This window comes from Archocentrus centrarchus, chromosome 16 (assembly GCF_007364275.1).
Source record: "Archocentrus centrarchus isolate MPI-CPG fArcCen1 chromosome 16, fArcCen1, whole genome shotgun sequence".
Taxonomy (NCBI): domain Eukaryota; kingdom Metazoa; phylum Chordata; class Actinopteri; order Cichliformes; family Cichlidae; genus Archocentrus; species Archocentrus centrarchus.
The window spans coordinates 16,117,585-16,136,566 of NC_044361.1; the positions used below are offsets into that span (position 1 = coordinate 16,117,585).

The following is an 18,982-nucleotide window of genomic DNA, read 5'->3' on the forward strand; positions in this document are numbered from 1 at the left end:
TTCCCAGTATCATTATTATCTTTATTATATGTTTTATTTTACTGTGTTTTGAAGAAATGCATGTTTCTGTCTATACCTTTTTTTAAAAATAAAATCTTGTGTATATATATATATATATATTTTTTTATTTCTGTGGTGAGCTGTCAGCTAAAACTGTTTTGTTCTATTAGCGTGACAAAAAGTGAGAAAGAAGCACTGATTCTGTTTTCGGGACACCCATTCCTTTGGGTTCTTCTGGACTGCCACGTCGTATTATGACTACAAACAATAAAGAGACAGAATGCAGCCATGAGTAATGCATTCTGCTTCTGATTTATTTTAACCCATAAGAACCCACACCCACTTCCCCTTGTAGGAAAATTTATTCAGACTTTTAATTAAAAACATATTCAAGAAATTTTCTAGAACATGTGAAACTGTGACGCCCGTGTCACAGTGGGTTCTTCAACTACAGAGAACAGCATTCACTGAGGAAGTGGAAGTCCTAAGCTAAAATGAGGGGCAGGGTGAGCTGCATGAGCTGTCTATAGATGTAAATGGATAATTTCTGCTTCCTCAGGAAGTGTTAGGTGAAACCTTCCTTAGTTAGACCACTGACATTTAGGGCCTGGTGTTTAGTGTCAGTATCCCAAGTCAAAAGAGTTCTTTAGATCAAATCAACTGTAGATCCCTAAAAGGCTAGCAAGGGATTTAAAAAATACCTTTGAATTTACCGTAAGGAAAACAAACAACAATAAATTCTGCTCAGGAAGAGAACATCTGAGGCAACAGCATGAGCTGTTGGTGTCAAAGTGAATGTGCCTACTTTCAGAGACCACACATCTGGTCTGAATGGGAAGCATCCCTGAAAGAAGCACTTGCTGTCCAAAAAGAACATTAAAGCAAAATTGCTTTTTGCCAGTGAACATATTGGTACAAATCAGGGCGTTTTGCTCTGATCTTGAAGACCTTTAGACACTTTTAGGTATATCTGACATGTAGAAGAGCCACTGTGGAACAAAACTAACTACTATGATCTAAAACAGCAAGGAGTGACATGGAAATTAGACCTTTGTAAAGAATCCTGAGGGCTCTAAAGTGTGATCTGAAGGTGCAGAATGCCTCTATGCAGTTCTAGCAGCACCAAAGGTTGGTACAAACATTTGGTTTCTGTGGCCAAAGAATTGCTGAAGCAGTGCAGAAGCATCTTACCAGAAAAGGCTGTTGATTTGAGGAACTGAAAACACACTGCGAGTAAACAGTTTGAAAATCAACAATGTAAAAAACACACACATTGAACAATGATTCCCACTGCGCACTAATGAGCCTGAGAAAATGACTGATTGACAAAAGTTCATCACCTCCCTGAATGAACCCAGATTAGTACATCAGAGGACTGTAAACACATCTTTAATGCACTCTTGTGAGAAAATATCATCAGCTGAACTGCCTCTGGTGGTATGAAAAATACCCAGAGTGCAGGTGACAAAGCAGCAGCTCTGATATGAGGGAAAGTTTTGTACAACTACTCAGAGAATGCTTTCCCTGAAATTTTGAAATGATTGAAAGTGAGCTTTTCTTTTCACTGTAAAACGCAAACACCTGACTGGAATCACGTGAATTGACTCAAGCCAGACTTCAGACTCAAATCTGGGGTCTCAAACTGATAAATTACTCAGTTTTACTTCGACTTGGTGTTCATGACCTGAGACCTGAAAGGGTTTTTGTTTGCTATTGCATTCAGTCTCCTCTTTAGCAGTAAAATGCATCCTCTGTCTGGAGATTGACTCGGCCAGCCTAAAACCTTCCACTCCTTTGTGGGTTTTGGATCATTATCTTGCTGTATGATGAAGCAAGATAATCACCAACCAATCAGTTTGGGTTTCTTTAAACTGACAGACAAAACATCTCTGTAGACTTCTGAGTTCATCGTACCGCTGCCATCATGCGTGATGACATCATCATTCTAGTACTTTTGCTCACAAGAAAAATGGGTGGCTTCACACAAAAGGTGCTACCTTCTAAACTGAGTGTCAGATCCAGATACTTGGAAATAAAAGCTGAGATGACAATCTCTTGTCTCATATTCATCCTTTGATGTCAAACGTGAATGTTTTCAGGCGAAAGCAAAAAGAAAGGGACTGGCTTCACATTTCCCACATTTTTTGGAGGTGAGCGCATGTTTTGTTTCTTAAACCTGATTGGGTGATTTCCAGTTTTGACCACCCTCCCTCTCTCTCTAAGGGCGCGCGTGTGTGTGATCAAACCAAAATACAGTTTTGGAGACATCTAGTGTCAAAGGTTCTTTGGTAGGTGTGCAGATCTTGTTTGCTGGCTGGTTTTATCAGCGTTGAAGCGTCACAGCCATGAAAAAAGATGCAGTCACAATTTTATGTTTGTAGATGAGCTCACAATGAAGGACAACAGTGAAATTAGGCAGGCTGTAATTTGTCCCACGGCCTTTTTAATTTGTCATGTATTTGTCATATCAGGAAATCAGAATAGTTTTTTGTTCACAGAAACAGATACATGAGGGGGAAAAAAAAGACAAAAAAACAGAAGAAAGTTGTACGAGAAAGATGGCAAACAGATGTGTGAGAGTTAACACTGCAATGAGGCTTCTTATTGCCACACAATGTCAAATGCATAACATGTGAAATAAAACAACCTTTCACACAGACTTTTTTTCCCCCTCCCCACTTTAAATGTGGAAACACAGTTTCATGTGACTTGGCTTGCTTGGCCTGCATTTGGGGGCTGTGACTCAACAGCTCGTTTCTTACTAAGTGGGAACCACCTCTGTGAAAGAAGTGGAGGGACTTTACCCTCTGTAGGTTAAAAAGAGTATTTCAACAGTATATGGTATATTCAACCTTTAAACCAAACAGCCCACTCCAAATATTGTACTTACTGGAATGGATTTGAAGGGTGTGCATGTCAGTTCTGTGAACTCCAAACCTTTTAAAAACAGGCGGTTTTGTTGTTGTTGTCTTTCTAGCTTGACCAATCAAATTCACTGGTGCTACTTTAGCAAGAACTGTAATTTGTTGCTCTGCAGGGTTTTTTATTTTTTTTTTTTCCCACAGCACATGTGCCTCACCAACTTCTTAAAACCAATTTAAGATCTCCGATGCCATCTAGTGGTCTGCTGTCTCCAGATTGTGGTTAGATAGCAGGAGTATTCTTGTTTACAGTCTTGTAACTCGTGTTCCGTTGGTGTGTAGGCCACGATCATGTCATTATTCTCTTCATCAGCGTAGACTTTCTAAGTATTTGATATCTATGTCTGTGCTTCAGGCTGCTTTGTGGTTTTAAAGCACAGTCAGAGAAGACTATGAGTGAATGCTGGACTCAGTGGGCGTGAGATGCCCAGAAGCTGCAGTGGGTGAAGTGGTACAAACTCGGAAATATCAGAGTGTCAAGAAATGCATACTGTACATATAGTGTTATTATAAACATGTATTAAATGTTTATATATAGCTAAACATGTGGACTTAAAGTAAAGGATTAGCCAAAAATGATTAAACAACACAGGATTTGGTCACAGGTTTGACTCAAATGTGTTCAACAAAAGAAGGAACTCTGCTGGCGTGCATCACCTTCACACTTCACAGCTCTCGCGTCAGATTTTGATCACGAGATTGTTTGTAAAGATTGCAGCGATATACCTTATGGGGTTTCATGCAAACATCGTTGCTACTTCTGTTTCTAAGTAAATCAAACTGGATTTCACACCTGATAAGCACAGTGCCACCTTTCAGGGACCGGGTGAAACCCCAGAGTTCAGCACAGAGACACAAGTGCCTCAGGTGAACCCAAAACAAGTATTTGAAGGAAATTATTTTAAAAAGCGTTCAACACACTAGGCCGCTAGCGCTCACATGCCAACAAAGGCCTTAGATGGTAACCTCAGTGCTTTGTTCTCGTGCAGACCTCAGTGACGAACATTAGAAGCCGATTGTGTGGGAAGGAAAGTTGTGTGCTCTTCACACTGTGATGCAACACACACTGCATGCGCATATTCATGCACAGTAATAGCATCTGCACCGGACTGATAAGATCACCAACATCCCCCTCCTGATACCTCCTTATAGGTTATCTCTGTAAGCGATCTTCATCGCAGTAAAGGCACTTGCTCACTATTACTGTGCACGTCTCTTCCTCCTGTTTTTAATATGCTTGCTTTGCTTTTCATCATTTCCCCCGCAGCCCTTTCAAATGTCAACATTTATGCACAAAATAAATTAAAAAAAAAAAAAAAGCATAAAAGTGTTGTGCTGATTTTCTCACCCAATTATCCTCTCTAACTCCAGGCTTTATGGGACTGTTGTTTAGTTCTGTTGTTTCTATTAATTCTAATCAATGATTGCTTCCAGCCATGTGAAGGATGGGTTTTCCCCTGCTTTCTACTCATGCTGGGAACACCAATTTATCTCGCCTTCAAGCACTCAAAGTTTATGGGAAATCATGAATGAATAACACACATTCATATGAGGGTGGATATGAATGTACAGTGTGTGTGCACAAAGTTTCAGTAACACCAGCTGTGCCTTGTACGTTTAATGGCAAAATAACAGAAGACAAAATAAGTTATTTACAACACATAGTAACATGTAAACACAATCTTCTGTACAAAGAAATATACATGCAAAAGTAAAAATAAGTCATACTAAGACATTCAAGATGACATTTCTGCAGTCTTGTTTTAGGTGTATTTAAAATATGACAGTTATGAGGTTTACATCCTTGGGTGGGGGCAAACTTCCCAACCCTCGCTGTACATCTTTACATCATGAGCAGGCTGGGTTTCCCAAATTCATTTCATCGCTTTGATCATATTCTTTCACGAGTGGGCTTGGGGAGAATTTGACAAAGCGATGAAGAGAACGGTTTCAGGGAAATCCTTTTTCCACGTCAATAAATAAAAAAATGATACCAAATGAAAGACGAAGACCAAAAATTAAAAAAAGACATTAAACTCAACACGTCATCGACAGCAACTGACAGCCTTCAGATAAAATGACAAACAATCCAAGTGTTTAGTTTTCACCCACCTCTCAGACTTAATTCACTCAACTGGCACTTTAAAAAAAAAAAAAAGAGTTTTTAGCAACTTCTTAACCTAAAGACATCGATGTATTTAAATGAAAAAAAAAAAAACTGGCAGAGACCTTTTTCACAGCAGAAACCTGTTAATGCTGATTAAAAAGGGCGGTGCAGGGCTTAACTGTCTGCTAGAAGGTATCATTTTTTGAGCATTTTTTCTGAGCATTTTTTTCCCCCAGACCTATTGCTTGGTGAAGATATCAAACAATACAGTCTAGCAACACACACCAGGATCTACCTACAAAAACAAAACAAACTCACACAGAAAATTACATTGTGCACTGCTTAAAGAAAAAAAAAGTCAATATAATGTTTTCAGCAATAACCCACCAAACAATTTCTTATTACAATAAGAATAAATAAAACCACACTGAACCTTTGTAAACACTCGTATGTCTTTGCTCCGTGTGGCCTGTTATAACTCAACATGACCAATCATTTAAAAAAAAAAAAAAAAAAAGACAAAAAACAAAACTAAGAACATATTAGCAGGAAAACAAAGCAGAGCCAACTTTGGTATTGTTACAAAAAAATAAAAGCAAAACACGGACGACATGAAAGCATAAGTGCCTATATTTTATAGATACACATTTTTACACATTAGTTTAGAAAACCCTCTTTTCGCCTCTGGGTTTTGCAGATATTAATACTGAACTTAATACATAAGAATTAACACAATACAGACATCTACTGCAGTACCAGGTACGTACATGCCTTTTTTTAAGAATACGGCTACAACACAAGTTTTCATAAATAGTTGCATAAATGTTAAAGCTGCAACATTGCACATGGGAACTGATGCAAAATACGAGTGCATTTCTAGTAGCGGTTTGTTCAGAGTGAAAAACACAGCCGACGCCGATGGCGTGTGTGTGTGTGTGTGTGTGTGTGGGGTGGGGGGCTGAGTTGCCGAATGCACTGGCTCACTAAAAACTCAGCAAATGGAACAGCTTTTGTTAGAGAGAAATTTGTAAAAATGAGAATGAAAAGCAGGAAAACATTATTTACAAATAAGGCGGACGCAGGTAGAAATCTGAGAAGCTTTTTCTGGATATACTTTTTTGCTGAGTAACTTTAATGCGTTGTTTAAGTTCGTTTAGTTTCTCTTAGTGTCGCTAACAGAAATGACTTGACTTTTGAAACTGAAGCGGGGGGGAGAGGATAAAGAAAAGCAAACTATTGCACTGAATGTTCCTGGAAAACATGGTTTTGGTAGTTACATCTTATCTCAGAATGAGCAGACCCTGCTGATGGGTGCCACCTCACACACAAATCTCACTTCCCATTTTTTTTGTTTTGTTAGTTTTTTTCTCGACTCACCGACTACCCTTTGTTTTCCAAAAGGTATGAATAAAGACAGTTCTCTGTTTCCTCACTGTACATAGTTTCATTTACAAAAAAGTAATCTCTCGTTACAAAAAACATTTTCTTGTAGTTCAACCGAAAGCAGCCTGAAATATTCCTATTATACAGTATTCTTTTTTCTTTGTTTAACACTGTCCGAAACGCAAGACTTGCTCACGCTGGCTTGTTGAGAAAGCTTGGTTTTTCTCCCTGCTGAGTCAAGGTTTGGAATCTCAACTGGATTCCAAGAGTTCACTTGTTGTGCAGGCATAGTGACAATATGCCAGGTTTCGGGAGGGGCTGGGGGAGAGTCATAGGATTCATCGGCAGAGGTTAGTCAGTCAGTCAGCAGCAGCAGCAGCAGGACTTTTGTGGCATAATGAGGGAACAGGGGATTGTAGTAGACATGTTGCTGGTGGTCCTCTCAGTAGGCTTCTAACAAGGATTAACTGAATGAAGAGCAGCGCTGGAAGAAATTCCTTCTGGTCGTGTTTACCTGGCAGTCTACTGTCAGGCGTGGCTGAGCAGGCGGCTGTGAAGGAAGGCCTTAATGGCGCCTATGGGCCGGACGTCGTTCTGGTGTTTGCGTCTCTCAATGAAAGCAATGAGCCTGGATGTGTCCAGATGTGTGTTGCACTGGTTCCGAGATGGTGACAGTGCTGGTGGCTGTGTGGGATTTAAGGTGGAGTCGCTGTTTGAGAAACCTCGAGGTTGGAGCCAGGGCTCCTCCAGGCAGGACGCAGCAGGGGGCCGTCGCTCTGGCTCACCCTGGAGCAGCAGGCGGATAAAGTCTCTGGCAGCTGGGCTCACACCCTGGAAGTAGTCCTCAGGGAAGCTGAAGTCCAGACGACAGATGTTCAGACACGTCTCCTCCAGGCTCTCATCCAGGAATGGAGAGGCGCCGCTCAGAACCACATAGGTCACCACCCCTGTAAATCATCCGGTCCATTAACAAACTAGTTAATTAATAAACAGGCTACTTAGCCAATTAGCAGCTGGCCAGCTTGGACACAAGTTAATTTTATAATTGATATAATTTATATTACACATTCATGCACACCAGCACTTTGTAATAATGCAGCTGTTGAATTATTATAACATCATGACTGTTAAATCAATCCTTCACTAGATAATTCACTTTATACTGCTCTCCCTTGAATTGTACTATTATATAGTTTTATGATGAACCTCATAATCTACATATATAACAGTAAAATATCACTCGAAGCTTCAAAATATTAAAAACTAACCCCAGTTAATAGAATGCTGCACTGCTGGCAAGTAAGCATTGCGACTGAGGATTCGGACCACTGATCTTTGCATCCCCAGAGAGGATGACTGACTTACTGTCCCACTGAGAAAACACTGCTGTTAGTACATCTGCTCACAGATAATATCACATACAAAAACAAGGGTATTTTTGTCTCTTTAGACATGAAAGTGCTTGCAACTGTCAAATATAAACGAGCATCTTTTTGCACTGTTACAGTAGGGTTTTGCTGCAGCAATTGTGCATTCAAGTAAGTAAAGAGTTCTCTAATGTAAATCCCCAAGATAAAAATGTCCTGTACAGCATTCAATATGCTGTACATGTGATTTCTCTACAGACCTAAGCTCCAGAGGTCAGACATCAGTGAGGCAGGCTGACCCAGGACCAGTTCAGGAGCAGAGAACTCTGGGCTCCCCAGCAGAGGGTGGATGTAAGAGCTGGGAGGGTTCAGTTGAACAGCATCACTGAAGTCTGTCAGCTTGATAACTGGCTGGGAGGATGCATGCTCCACCACAATGTTCTCAGGCTGTGGAGGCAGAGTAAGACGAATTAGGGCACAAACATCAGACACAGAGAAGCACAACAGCTGCACAGCTGCTTGTCCAAAACACGATTTAGACAGTAATGCTTTCATTTGTTCATTTGTAAATTGTTTACTTTGAGATCAAGGTGTGCTATCCTCCAGCTGTGCAGGTAATGGAGAGCTTCAAGAATATCTCTGAGGTATAAAGCAACTTTCTCCTCTGTCAGGTTGCCCCAGCTCACTATGTAGTCCAGGAAACGCCCCTGATCTGCCCTGATAACAGAAACACAAGGTGCATTTTTACAGAACAATCAGAGTATGCTTTTCAAAGAGATGAGACATCACAACAGCTACATGGAAGCACTGCTGTATAGTACTTACATCTCTAGTACCAGTACGTAGCTATTGGGTGTCTCATATGTGTCTAGCAGCTTGACCAGGTTGGGATGGTCCAGATTCTGGAGGAGTCTGATCTCCTGCAGCACCTGTTCTCGACGCAACAGCTTCTTGTTAACATGTTTTGCTGCAATTGTGTGTTTACTCCCTCTCTGGTCACACCGCTTAGTCACTGAGAACCGACCCCTGCAAAGCAAAGATAAGTAGTTAGTAAAATGAATAAATATCTAATATTAAGTAACACTACTGCACCTTGAAAATTTTCACTTACATTTACTTGGACCCCTTTTTATGGGGCAACAAGTATGTTAACTATTTAGCTTATCCAATGCACAGCCCCAACCCCCCCCCCCCCCCCCCCCCCCCCCCCCAAAAAAAAAAGGATGCGATGCTTTGTGAATTCTGTGAATTCTGAAATGGGCTACTAAGCAATAATCAGCCGATTCCTCATTCAAATACCATCAGTTGTGTGTGTCATTTATCACTACTACTATTACTATTACTACTTTTTATATGAGTACAAGTCCTGATTTATTAGCTTTGATGTGGTCGAGAAGCACTGCGTGACAGGAAAACACACCTTCCTAGTTCAGTGATCTCTGTGTAGCGGGACTCAAAGCCGTTTTTCCAGAGAACTTCACTGCCATCATCTGGAGTTCCTGAGAGCACAAATTATATTCACACTGACTCAAGTGTATTAACCAAAAGTGAAATGAGTGTTTCGCATGTTTAAAACACCTGCTTGGCACATGATCAAGTAAAAGCCATACACTATGACAGGACTCTCACCTGACACTCTAAGGCTGGCAGAGGAGGTGACAGTGCCCGCTGTGTTTGTAGCAACACAGGTATACACGCCACTGTCCTCTACGGACGCTTCCTGGATACACAGGGATGCCTCTCCCGTCTCGCTGCAGAAATGGAGAGTGATAGGAAACGAAACCATTAAATGAAATTCACCGACTGATACTGCAATTTGTTTTGGATGCACAGAAGCAGTAATATGACTTCATAATCTATGAACACCTCAGGCTCCTGCTGTGTCCTTTCTGCGCCCTTAAATGTGTCTGTTAGCAGCACACCTGCACTCTTACATCATAGGCCAATTTGGGTTTTTCTGGCTAAAATCTTTCAAATAAATTTAGGTGCAGAAAATAAAACAAAACAAAACAAAAATACATGTTTTATACCTGTACATCATGCTGTGATGTGTGTTGTTGCTCAGAGAGTTGGTGTCAGGGCCACGCCAAGAGATGGTTGCACGGGGGTGACCGCAAACTTTACACCTCAGGGTAACAGTGTTGCCGCTCTCACAAACTGCATCGCTAACAGGAATGAGGAACTCTGGAGGAGCTGCACAAGAAAAAAGAAAAAAAAAAGTGGACCTTAAAGTTTATCTTTGTGAATCTTAATTCCAAATGCAAGTTACAAAATGTAACGTAAAGATGTCCCTACTTGGCTGAAGCAACAATGTGCACATACCTTCATAGATAAAGTTGGGATTCAGAAGCTGAAATGACAATTTGAAGAATCAGATTTCTTGCACAAATTACGATGTGAAAAAAGGGACGAATGATTTTAACCTCACACTTTTTTTTTTTTTTTTACCTTGACAGAGACTTTATTGGCCAGGCTGTCCTGAGACTTTCGGTAACCATTCTCCATTTTTCTGCCCTCCTTGTCTCTTTTCTCAGACTTCCGGCGAATGCGCAGTGCTGTGTGCCATGATAATGACTTTCTAAACAAATCAAGAACAAAATGGAGAAGTTTCAGGTTCCACATTTTGTGTAATCACAATCACCATGACTGTCATGTTTTCTGTTGCAACTGAAAAGGAAGGAAGGCAGAAAGACTGCCATTTATTCTTACTTTATGGTTCCTTCAGGGAGCTCGGGTGTGACGGAGGATGAAGTATGTCCTAATACATAGCCAGGGATCCAGCCCTCAGCCGCAGGGCAATACTCATTGGCTGCCCGGTACACCAGGAACATATTCTGCTGGTTGCTTGCTAGCATTTGGACCACCTCACCCTGCGCCACACTGATCTCATCCTCCTTCACTGCCACATAATCCTGAGTCACCAACATGGTGGACACGCTGCTGCTGCTACTACTGCTTTCACTCTGTCAGGAGGAGAACATAACAAAAACATCAGACACACAACACTAAAAATATACTGATATAGCCTAACATGTTACTACACACATAAATTAACACATTAACACACATGAAATATACATAAATGCACACATATGTCTGAAAGGGAAGTACAGAAGTTGGTACTTCACACCAATCAAATGCATAATTTGATTGTCAGGAACACACAGAGAAATGATACTTCGAATACGTTTAGTGCATGCGCCACAAAGTGCTTTTTTGCATAAAAAGCGCTTGTTTTTAATTAGAGCGACGAGAAGTTGCAGCAAAAAGCAGATTGTACAATCATAAGTTTAGCTTCAGTGAAGTGAGAAACCACCTTACAAAAAAAAAAAATGTAAATAAAAATGCTGAAGGCGTTTTGAGACAAACAGGGTAAGTTGTGGGAAGCAAAAAGCAGTTTGTCCAATCATAAGCTTAGTCTCTGTGAAGTGAGAAACCATTTTACCAAAACAGAAAAAAAGGTGTTAATGTTTAAAGGGGGAAAAAAAACTTCTCATGGGTTTTGAAAAGAGATTAAACATCACCTGATGAATAAAAAAAGCACTAACGCGATTTTAAAAATGGTAATTGTTAGTGTTTACTAGCTACAGTTGGAAAGCAAACATATACTGAAGCTCAGAGAGAGAATCTTGAAAAGCAGATAAAACAGTTTCTTTATGACTCAGATCCATAATGTTAGTAGTTTTTGGGGAGAGGCAAAAATTCTCCCTAAACACACTGTTGGTGAAATTAGTGCACTCAGAGAGGTGTTATTCTTCAGTCATTCAGTGTTTCAGCAGGAGTAGTAGTTGTTGCATGTACAAGCCATTCTCAGAGCCAGCGGCAGGTTGACTGACTGACAGCCTGTCAGTGAGGGTGAGGTTAGTGACTAGTAAGTACTCTAGGCCTCGCTGAAGCCTGGGCCTTGATTTGGCATCTTACCCCATTGCTCTGGGTGGAGTGTATGGACTGCTCGCTGGTGGAGGAGCAGGTGCTCATGCGATCTATGTCCTTACTGTGGCTGGAGTGGCGGTGATGAGAGGGCATCCCGTGACTTCCTCTGCCCAGAGAGTCGCCTCCACCGCCACCATTGTCACTGGGGTAGGAAAAGGAACCTGGCCTGTTGGCAGGAGAGGGAGGCATAGCAGGGACCATAGCCCAGAAAGCATTGCCTTTATGAGCTGGGCTGGAGGGGACAAATGCTTCTTTTCCTCCTCCTCCTCCAGGGGCCTGAGGTGAAATCAGGGGCGAAACTGTCCCAACTCGAGGGCTTTTGAGATGAAAATTCAGAGGAGCCACTGGCATCTGTGGTCTGCCAGCAATTTGATGCTTCTGCATTTCCTCGCAGCCTCCAAGAGCCTGTCTGACACTAATGTCCATACCACCTGATGACCTATTACTGTTATTACTATTACTTCCATGAGGACTATCCAGCATCCTCATCTTAGGCACCTCTGAGGGTAATAGCTCTCCATTTGTTGTGTTGTCTGAACAGGGGTTAGAGGGGAGGGACTGAAGGAGCTGAGGGTGGCAGAGTGACCACATACCTGCTGATCTGTCGGGCCCCTCAGGGCCCGGGGGGTGATGGTGGTGAACAGGCTGGGGGAGGCGTGAGGACGGCTGGGGGATGCGAGATGGTCGGGAGCGAGGGCCGCATAAGGAGGAGGAGCTACCCCCCGATCCTCCAGAGCTGCCTTCGCCACCGCCTCCTCCCCCCATATTGCAGGTACTGTTGGAGCTGCTGCCTCCTGGTAGACCTGCAGTACTGCTGCTGCTACTGCTGGGTGGGCCACTCGGCCCACCACCACCCACATGGTTCCTCTGGTACTCTATAGGTGATGTCAAAGCTGTGAGAGAGGACAAATGTTAAGATTTTTCCCCATGTCACAAACTGGACATCGATCATTTTTATGCAAACTCTGACCAAGATTGTGAAAATATTGTGTCATTTAGAGTATCACAGCAAAACACGAAAATTTCTTACCATTGAGGAAATTTCTCTGGTTCTCCAGGATCTGGCTGACCTGATGGATCCAGACTATACTGATTCCAGGGCTTGCTGAATGGAGGGTGTACCTTTCCAGGTTGCCACTAGATGACCTGGAGGTCAGTGTGAACTTGCATGGGTCATCTGCGTTTTCTTCTAGACCCAACCAGCTCACCTGAAGTTATGTGGCAGGGAAGGAGGAAGAACTTCAGTAAAGTAAGTTAATATAAGTTCACAATTTCTCTCAAAGTTGTTTTGCTGAGCTGTATTCACCTTGATGCTGTTTTTGAAGAGGTAGCCAGGAGTAGAGAAGCCCTTCTTTTTGTCCAGGGGTTCGCTGAAGATAACTATCTGCTCAAACAGAAACACTCTCCTCTCTTTCATCCTGGACAGCAGCCCTCCGTCCTGGTCAGAAACCATGAAGGTGTCTTGGAGAAGCAATCTGCCCTGAGCCACAATTTTACCCTGAGAAAATAACAGAGAAACATAAGAAAGATATGGATATTGAGTTTCTTTTTAACAGTTTTACATTGGAAGTGAACACTTAGAGCTGCAAAAATAAGTACACACTGACACCTAGTGGTAGTTGACTGAAACAAGATTTAGAAAAAATATCTGCAGCATTTATACTATCGTATTATTTATTCTATAAACATGCACATTCCACCATGGGTATGAAGGGCAGACTTACATCAAATCCTTGAAGGCGGCCAACATTCATCATGTCGTTGCAGCGTTTGGGAACCACACACATCACTTCTACAGCTTTCTGCAGTAAAACACGAGAGAAAAATAAAGCTCAAGTTAAAGAAAAACTACCTGCATAACAGACAAGGACATAAATCTAGTTCTGACAGTTTCATAGCCCTCAGTGGCATATGCAAGAGATTATTATCACTTCGTTAGTTTTGTGCTGTCTGTCTTGTTCTGTCCTATCTTACCTCCAGCTCTGTCGTATCCACTCCAGCCTTCTTTGAAACTTTGAGCAGATCCTGTGAAGTAGTTAACAAGGTGAACAGAGAAATTCAAATTGTGACGATCGCACTGTATGTTCTGCAAAATAACAGTGAGTAAGATTACTTTTACTTAATATTTTTCAAAATGCAAAACTTACCTTCAGTAGCAGCTGGTACTTCATTATGCGCTGGACAGGTTTGATTAGCAAGTCAGTGAGTTGCAGTCTGTGTCCCAGACGCTGCTTGAGGTCCTGATGAAAGACAAAAATATTTTATGTCTGGGGACGTATGACATGGACAGTGCAATGCAATATCATGCCGTGGATAAAAGGTGCAAAATGATTAAACAATCTTACTTCAAAGTATGTATCAATATACTCTGACACAATGTGCTCAGATTTAGGCTTGTTTTGGCAGTACACAATATACATGTGCAGCCTCCGCTCCTGTAATTGGAACAAAATGGAAAAAAATGTTAAAGATAAGAACATCTAGGCAAACACAAAAAGTACATTATTATCCACCCTTTAACAAGGTCCGTGTTACAAAACTGGTGCAAATATTTCTTACCTGTTTCACAAATAAAGGTGCCAGCCTGTCAGGATCCTCTAAACACTTTTCAAGTTCTGCCAGGAAAAAACTGTGAATGGATAAAGACACATGATTTAACTTGCCAAGAAAAGATTTGCTGAAGCAGGGGCAGAAACTACAGCTGAAGAAATCTGTTAGCGTACTCTTTGTGCCAGTCATAGATCTGATGGATGTTTCCAAAGACGATCTTGTCTTTTCCTTTCATGTCATCTGGAACTCCTTCCTCTTTCATTCTGCTCATGTAGCCCTGAGAGCAAGAGGCAACAAAAGTGTAAGACAAACAAGCAAACGCTGACCAAAAACTATGTCTGAAAACCTACTTCTAGATACTTTTATCTCTCTTTTTTTTTTTAATACCTCCACCACTGATCCCAGGTCTCTGACATAGTCTCTCTCAGTCTCCACCAGCTCCAGCAGGACATAACTGAGAAAAAGGACACAGAAATGGTCAGCGAGTAAGACGAATGTAACGCTCAGCCATGGATGAACATCAGAAATGTTCTATATAAGCACACAAACGAAGACAAACATGATTTACTGACTGGGCTCAAGCAGCTTCTGTTTATAAAAACGCTAACAAGACTCACTGTCTCCTCTTGAGGAAGCCAGATTTGCGCTCGTCCACCTCGTCGATGGGTGAGGAGGAGGAGAGGAGGGAGTTATCCGAGGGGTTGAGAGAGGGAGAGCTGCTGTCACCTTGCTCCACTGACAGAGAACTGGGACGGTCTTCCAGTGACTGAGGAAAGAGGAGAACATGGAGAGATTGAGGATGGTGGAGAAACAGAAGAATTAAGAGCCAGAAAATATGTTTCATTTACTTATCTTTATCAAAATAAAGCATATATGTAGAGGACAGTGTGCATGAGTATATTGGGGATATTCGCCAGAGTGCAATGCCCATTTGTTGGAACAGAGGACAGCTGGGATAGTTAGTCACAGTCTTGACAGATGACTAGTCGGCAATGATGCCTCTCTCTGTCACCAACACCAGAAGAAAGTGTGTGCTTGTGTCTCCATCTATTAGAATTGTTTTGTGTACAAGTGTGCTTCATTTGCAAGTACTTGTGAGTGTTTATGAATTTCCATCTCACCATCTTGCTCTTCACCAGTTCTTCGATGGCACTGACCAGTTCAGCAGCACTGGGTGTCTCTGAACTACTGGGACGGCCGGACAGCCGGGATGCAGACTGCAAGAGAGCGAGAGAGAAAATGGAAGAAATAAAGAAAATGAACAGATAGGCCTGATTTAGACTTCTGCGTCGGGCCTTTGTGGGGCCCACATACGTTACCGGAAACCCCTCTGAACTCTGCACGGTAATCACAATCCTTGTGTGCTGCATTGATCCGACATGTAGTTACATTTCTCGAGAGCTGCAAGTCAGATTATGTCATAAATTACCATGTAGGGTTCAGAGAGGATTTCCAGTTGCGTACGTAGGCCCTGCAAAGACCCGACACAGAAGTCTAAATCAGGTCTCAGTCTACAAGACACTGCGAATGGAGAACTTTTGTGTGTTGCATGCATACAGTGTACATACATTCTTAGAGACTTGAGCTCACCATTGCTGTGATTTGGACCTCGATATTCCACATGTCCAAATAAAGACTTGGTTTGTGTGATCTCCCTAATAAAAGGGTTAATTGGGAGCCAACTTGGAGCCAATCACAGGCTATAGTCTTGGGAAAACAGGGATTATGAGGTGGGTTTAGGACAGGGGCAAACTGTGATTGGAGTGCTCTTCAAGCACACGCACCATAATTGGTCGAAAAACAGTGTCGCTTAATACTCCATTGTGTGGAAAGTTTGCCTCTGCAACAGAGCTCAGTTGGAGGCACAGGGGCAGGGCAAGATTTGAAACAGTCCTCTGTACATAACCATTTAGTGTCACAAACATCTTGCTACTGCAAAAACATGTGAATGGAGTATTCCAATGAAAAAAAAACATGCAGAGGGAATTTAATTAGAAAAGAAAGGAAAGAAAGGAAAACTTAATAAGGGATGATACAGAGGTTTCACATGGAGAGATAGGGAAACTGGGACAGAAGAGAAGCAGAACAGAAATCAACATAATGCTGAAGGAAGGAACATGCAACCATTAAAAAAATAGGAGAAAACAAGAAGAGTTATTAGTTCAAAAATAAAGTTTAGCTGTTATTTTAAGCTATGAGTGGATGAGAAGTGAAAAACCTCTTTAGATCTACAAATATATCCACTTTATGCTATTTGATTTTTCTTACTTTCTCATTCTTCGATGCATATAATGTGTTATTGTGTGTGCCATCATATTACATCATATCACTGTGTATCGATTGCCCTGTGTGTCCCACCTTGTCATCCTGAGAGTCGGGCTGCAGCAGGCTGTGTTGCTGGATGGCCATCGGGGGAGGCAGAGGGACAGCGTCAGCCCCCTCCTCTCCTTCCTCCTCGCCGCAGCTCTGCATGCCTGATGAGGAAGACTTGGAAAGGGTACCGCTGCTCAGCCCCTCATTGCGCATACGCTGGAGAGAAAGGAAGAACGGGGACTGTCAGCTGGTAGGTCAGACGCGGTCACAGTTATTCGTTTTTAGGGCACGTGGTCTTACTTCCTCCAGGGTCTCATCTTGTGGTGTGGCGGCACTGTCATCAGAGTCCTTCTGCGAGCCGGGCATCGCGTCCATGTTCTTCCTTGTGCCATCACGGTTCTTCTTATGCTTGTGGGCGAGCTTCTTGACGTGGCCATCAGCTTTACCGGAGCTGAGCCGCCGAACAGGACTCGTCAGCCACTTCCTTAAAGTGTTTCCAGGACGTTTGGGACCTGGGGAGCTGTGAGGACCCAGGGTTTGGCTGGAGCCGGGCTGCAGGGCATCATTACTGGATACGGACAAGGTGTCTAAATGGACGGAGGAAAGAGCATGGAACACGTTCAGTTTTATTTAACTCACATATATCTGCATTAAAAAAAGAAAAAAGTCTATGCATATGTTAGATCGCCTAGAGGCAGAGAAAATAAAAAAAGAGTCAATATATGATAATGATAAGTGTGGATTTGTTTGTTTGCACAGGGTTTGTGCTCTGTGCAGTAGGCAGGCCGGCCTCCTCCTCTCACAGTGAGGACGGTTCCTTGGGGAATCTGTAGGAGGAAAGCTCTTCTTTTTCAACTAGAAACGGAAAAGTGAGAAAATAACGCAGTATAAAGTGATGCTTGAGGCTGTGTCTGAATACTTCAAAGATACAGCCACCTGTCTGTCTCACCTGTCTCTGCTCATTTACTCCTTTTCTCCCTCTAACCTTAATTTTTTTTTGTCCGTATATCACCCTTTACCTTTCATCGCACTAACATTCTCCACTTCAGCTTTCTTTACTCGTACTGAAAAATGAGAATCAAACCCTCTTGAGTGACTCGACAGGTTTCTGACTGAGCATTTTCGGGATGAGGTTGGATTTCTTTGTGTGTGTGCGTGTGTTCACCCTGTACAGCATGACCCAACTCTTACCTCGCACAACATTCTTTAGATATAACCTTTCACCTCATGTAGGACGTCACACATCAGCACAAGGCAAAAACCTGATTTGAAAGTATCCCTCAATCTGCTGAATTCACAAGAGGAAAAATGAATTAAGCTTGCTTTAAATTTGATTCAGCTGCTACACGGTTTGTCAGCATGAGTGGATTTGTATCATATGGTGTTCTTGGACACATTTTCATCCCAATATTCATTATATTTGGATACAGTATATTTGGATCTATTTGGCAACATTATTATGATTTACCATGCCAACTACATTATGCAGATGACAGACAGTTGTATTTGCTGCATCATGAAAATCTCAACCAGCAAAAAAACAAACAAACTAAAATGTATGCACTTTAATCAAACACAGATCATAATAGTGGGCCTGATTTTAAATTTTGTCATCAAAATGCTGTTTTTCTATCACTGCATGCACTAAAGTACTGAGCCACCTACACATTACACCTAGAGGGAAGTTCCCAGAGCACAGTCTTTGTGCTGATGTTAATGTCTGAGGAGGTTTGGAACGCTACAGTTACTGAGCCAGCAGAGTGCTGGTCACTAAATATATGGCAAAGGAAGGAAATTTATAGATTAAGAGACTGTGCAGCTCAATACTTGCGTCCATACAGTGTATTTTCAGAGTCCGACCTTTTAATCAATTCAAAAAGACAACTAAATGTTTTATGCTTTCATCACTGACCATTTAGACTAATAATAGGTGCTAATTAACATTAAAACATCCTGTCTCAGAGGGAAGCTGAAAAACTATTTCATTTATTTATTACTTCTAGGCTGGATTATTGTAAGTCATTATTATCAAGTTGTCCAAAAAACTCACTGAAAAGTTGCGAGTTTTTCAGTTGATCCTAAATGCTGCAGCTAGAGTACTCGCAGGGAACAGAAAGAGAGAGAGCATATTTCTGCCATATTGTTATCTCTTCATTGGCTCCCTGTTAAATCCAGAATTTAAAATCCTTCTTATTACATACAAGGTTTTGAATAATCAGGCCCCACCTTATCTTAAAGGCCTCATAGTACCGTATCACCCCAATGGAGCACTTGGCTCTCAGACTGCTGGCTTACTTGTGGTTCCTTAGATACTTGAGAGTAGAATGGGAGGCAGAGCCTTCAGCTTTCATCCTCTCTATTTTTAAGATTAAGTTTAAAACTTTCCTTTTTGATCAGTTAAGGTAAGG

The 18,982-nt window shown here is 41.9% G+C and overlaps 1 protein-coding gene across 1 annotated transcript in view; it reads right to left on the bottom strand.

Moving 5' to 3' along the window:
- Nucleotides 1-4,524: 4,524 nt before the first annotated feature.
- Nucleotides 4,525-18,982, bottom strand: part of triob (trio Rho guanine nucleotide exchange factor b) — a 106,526-nt gene continuing 92,068 nt past the window's right edge. Inside the window, exons 38-61 of the mRNA XM_030750910.1 lie at nt 16,875-17,161; nt 16,620-16,790; nt 15,383-15,478; nt 14,879-15,027; nt 14,649-14,715; nt 14,435-14,538; nt 14,271-14,340; nt 14,057-14,146; nt 13,859-13,951; nt 13,686-13,736; nt 13,436-13,513; nt 13,018-13,209; nt 12,742-12,919; nt 11,700-12,604; nt 10,488-10,741; nt 10,227-10,356; nt 10,101-10,128; nt 9,809-9,971; nt 9,408-9,529; nt 9,199-9,277; nt 8,604-8,804; nt 8,357-8,495; nt 8,039-8,225; nt 4,525-7,358 (exon numbers count right to left, since the gene is read on the bottom strand). Coding sequence (XP_030606770.1) covers nt 6,940-7,358; nt 8,039-8,225; nt 8,357-8,495; nt 8,604-8,804; nt 9,199-9,277; nt 9,408-9,529; nt 9,809-9,971; nt 10,101-10,128; nt 10,227-10,356; nt 10,488-10,741; nt 11,700-12,604; nt 12,742-12,919; nt 13,018-13,209; nt 13,436-13,513; nt 13,686-13,736; nt 13,859-13,951; nt 14,057-14,146; nt 14,271-14,340; nt 14,435-14,538; nt 14,649-14,715; nt 14,879-15,027; nt 15,383-15,478; nt 16,620-16,790; nt 16,875-17,161 — 4,253 coding nt within the window. The 3' untranslated portion in view covers nt 4,525-6,939. The remainder of the gene's footprint in view (nt 7,359-8,038; nt 8,226-8,356; nt 8,496-8,603; nt 8,805-9,198; nt 9,278-9,407; nt 9,530-9,808; nt 9,972-10,100; nt 10,129-10,226; nt 10,357-10,487; nt 10,742-11,699; nt 12,605-12,741; nt 12,920-13,017; nt 13,210-13,435; nt 13,514-13,685; nt 13,737-13,858; nt 13,952-14,056; nt 14,147-14,270; nt 14,341-14,434; nt 14,539-14,648; nt 14,716-14,878; nt 15,028-15,382; nt 15,479-16,619; nt 16,791-16,874; nt 17,162-18,982) is intronic.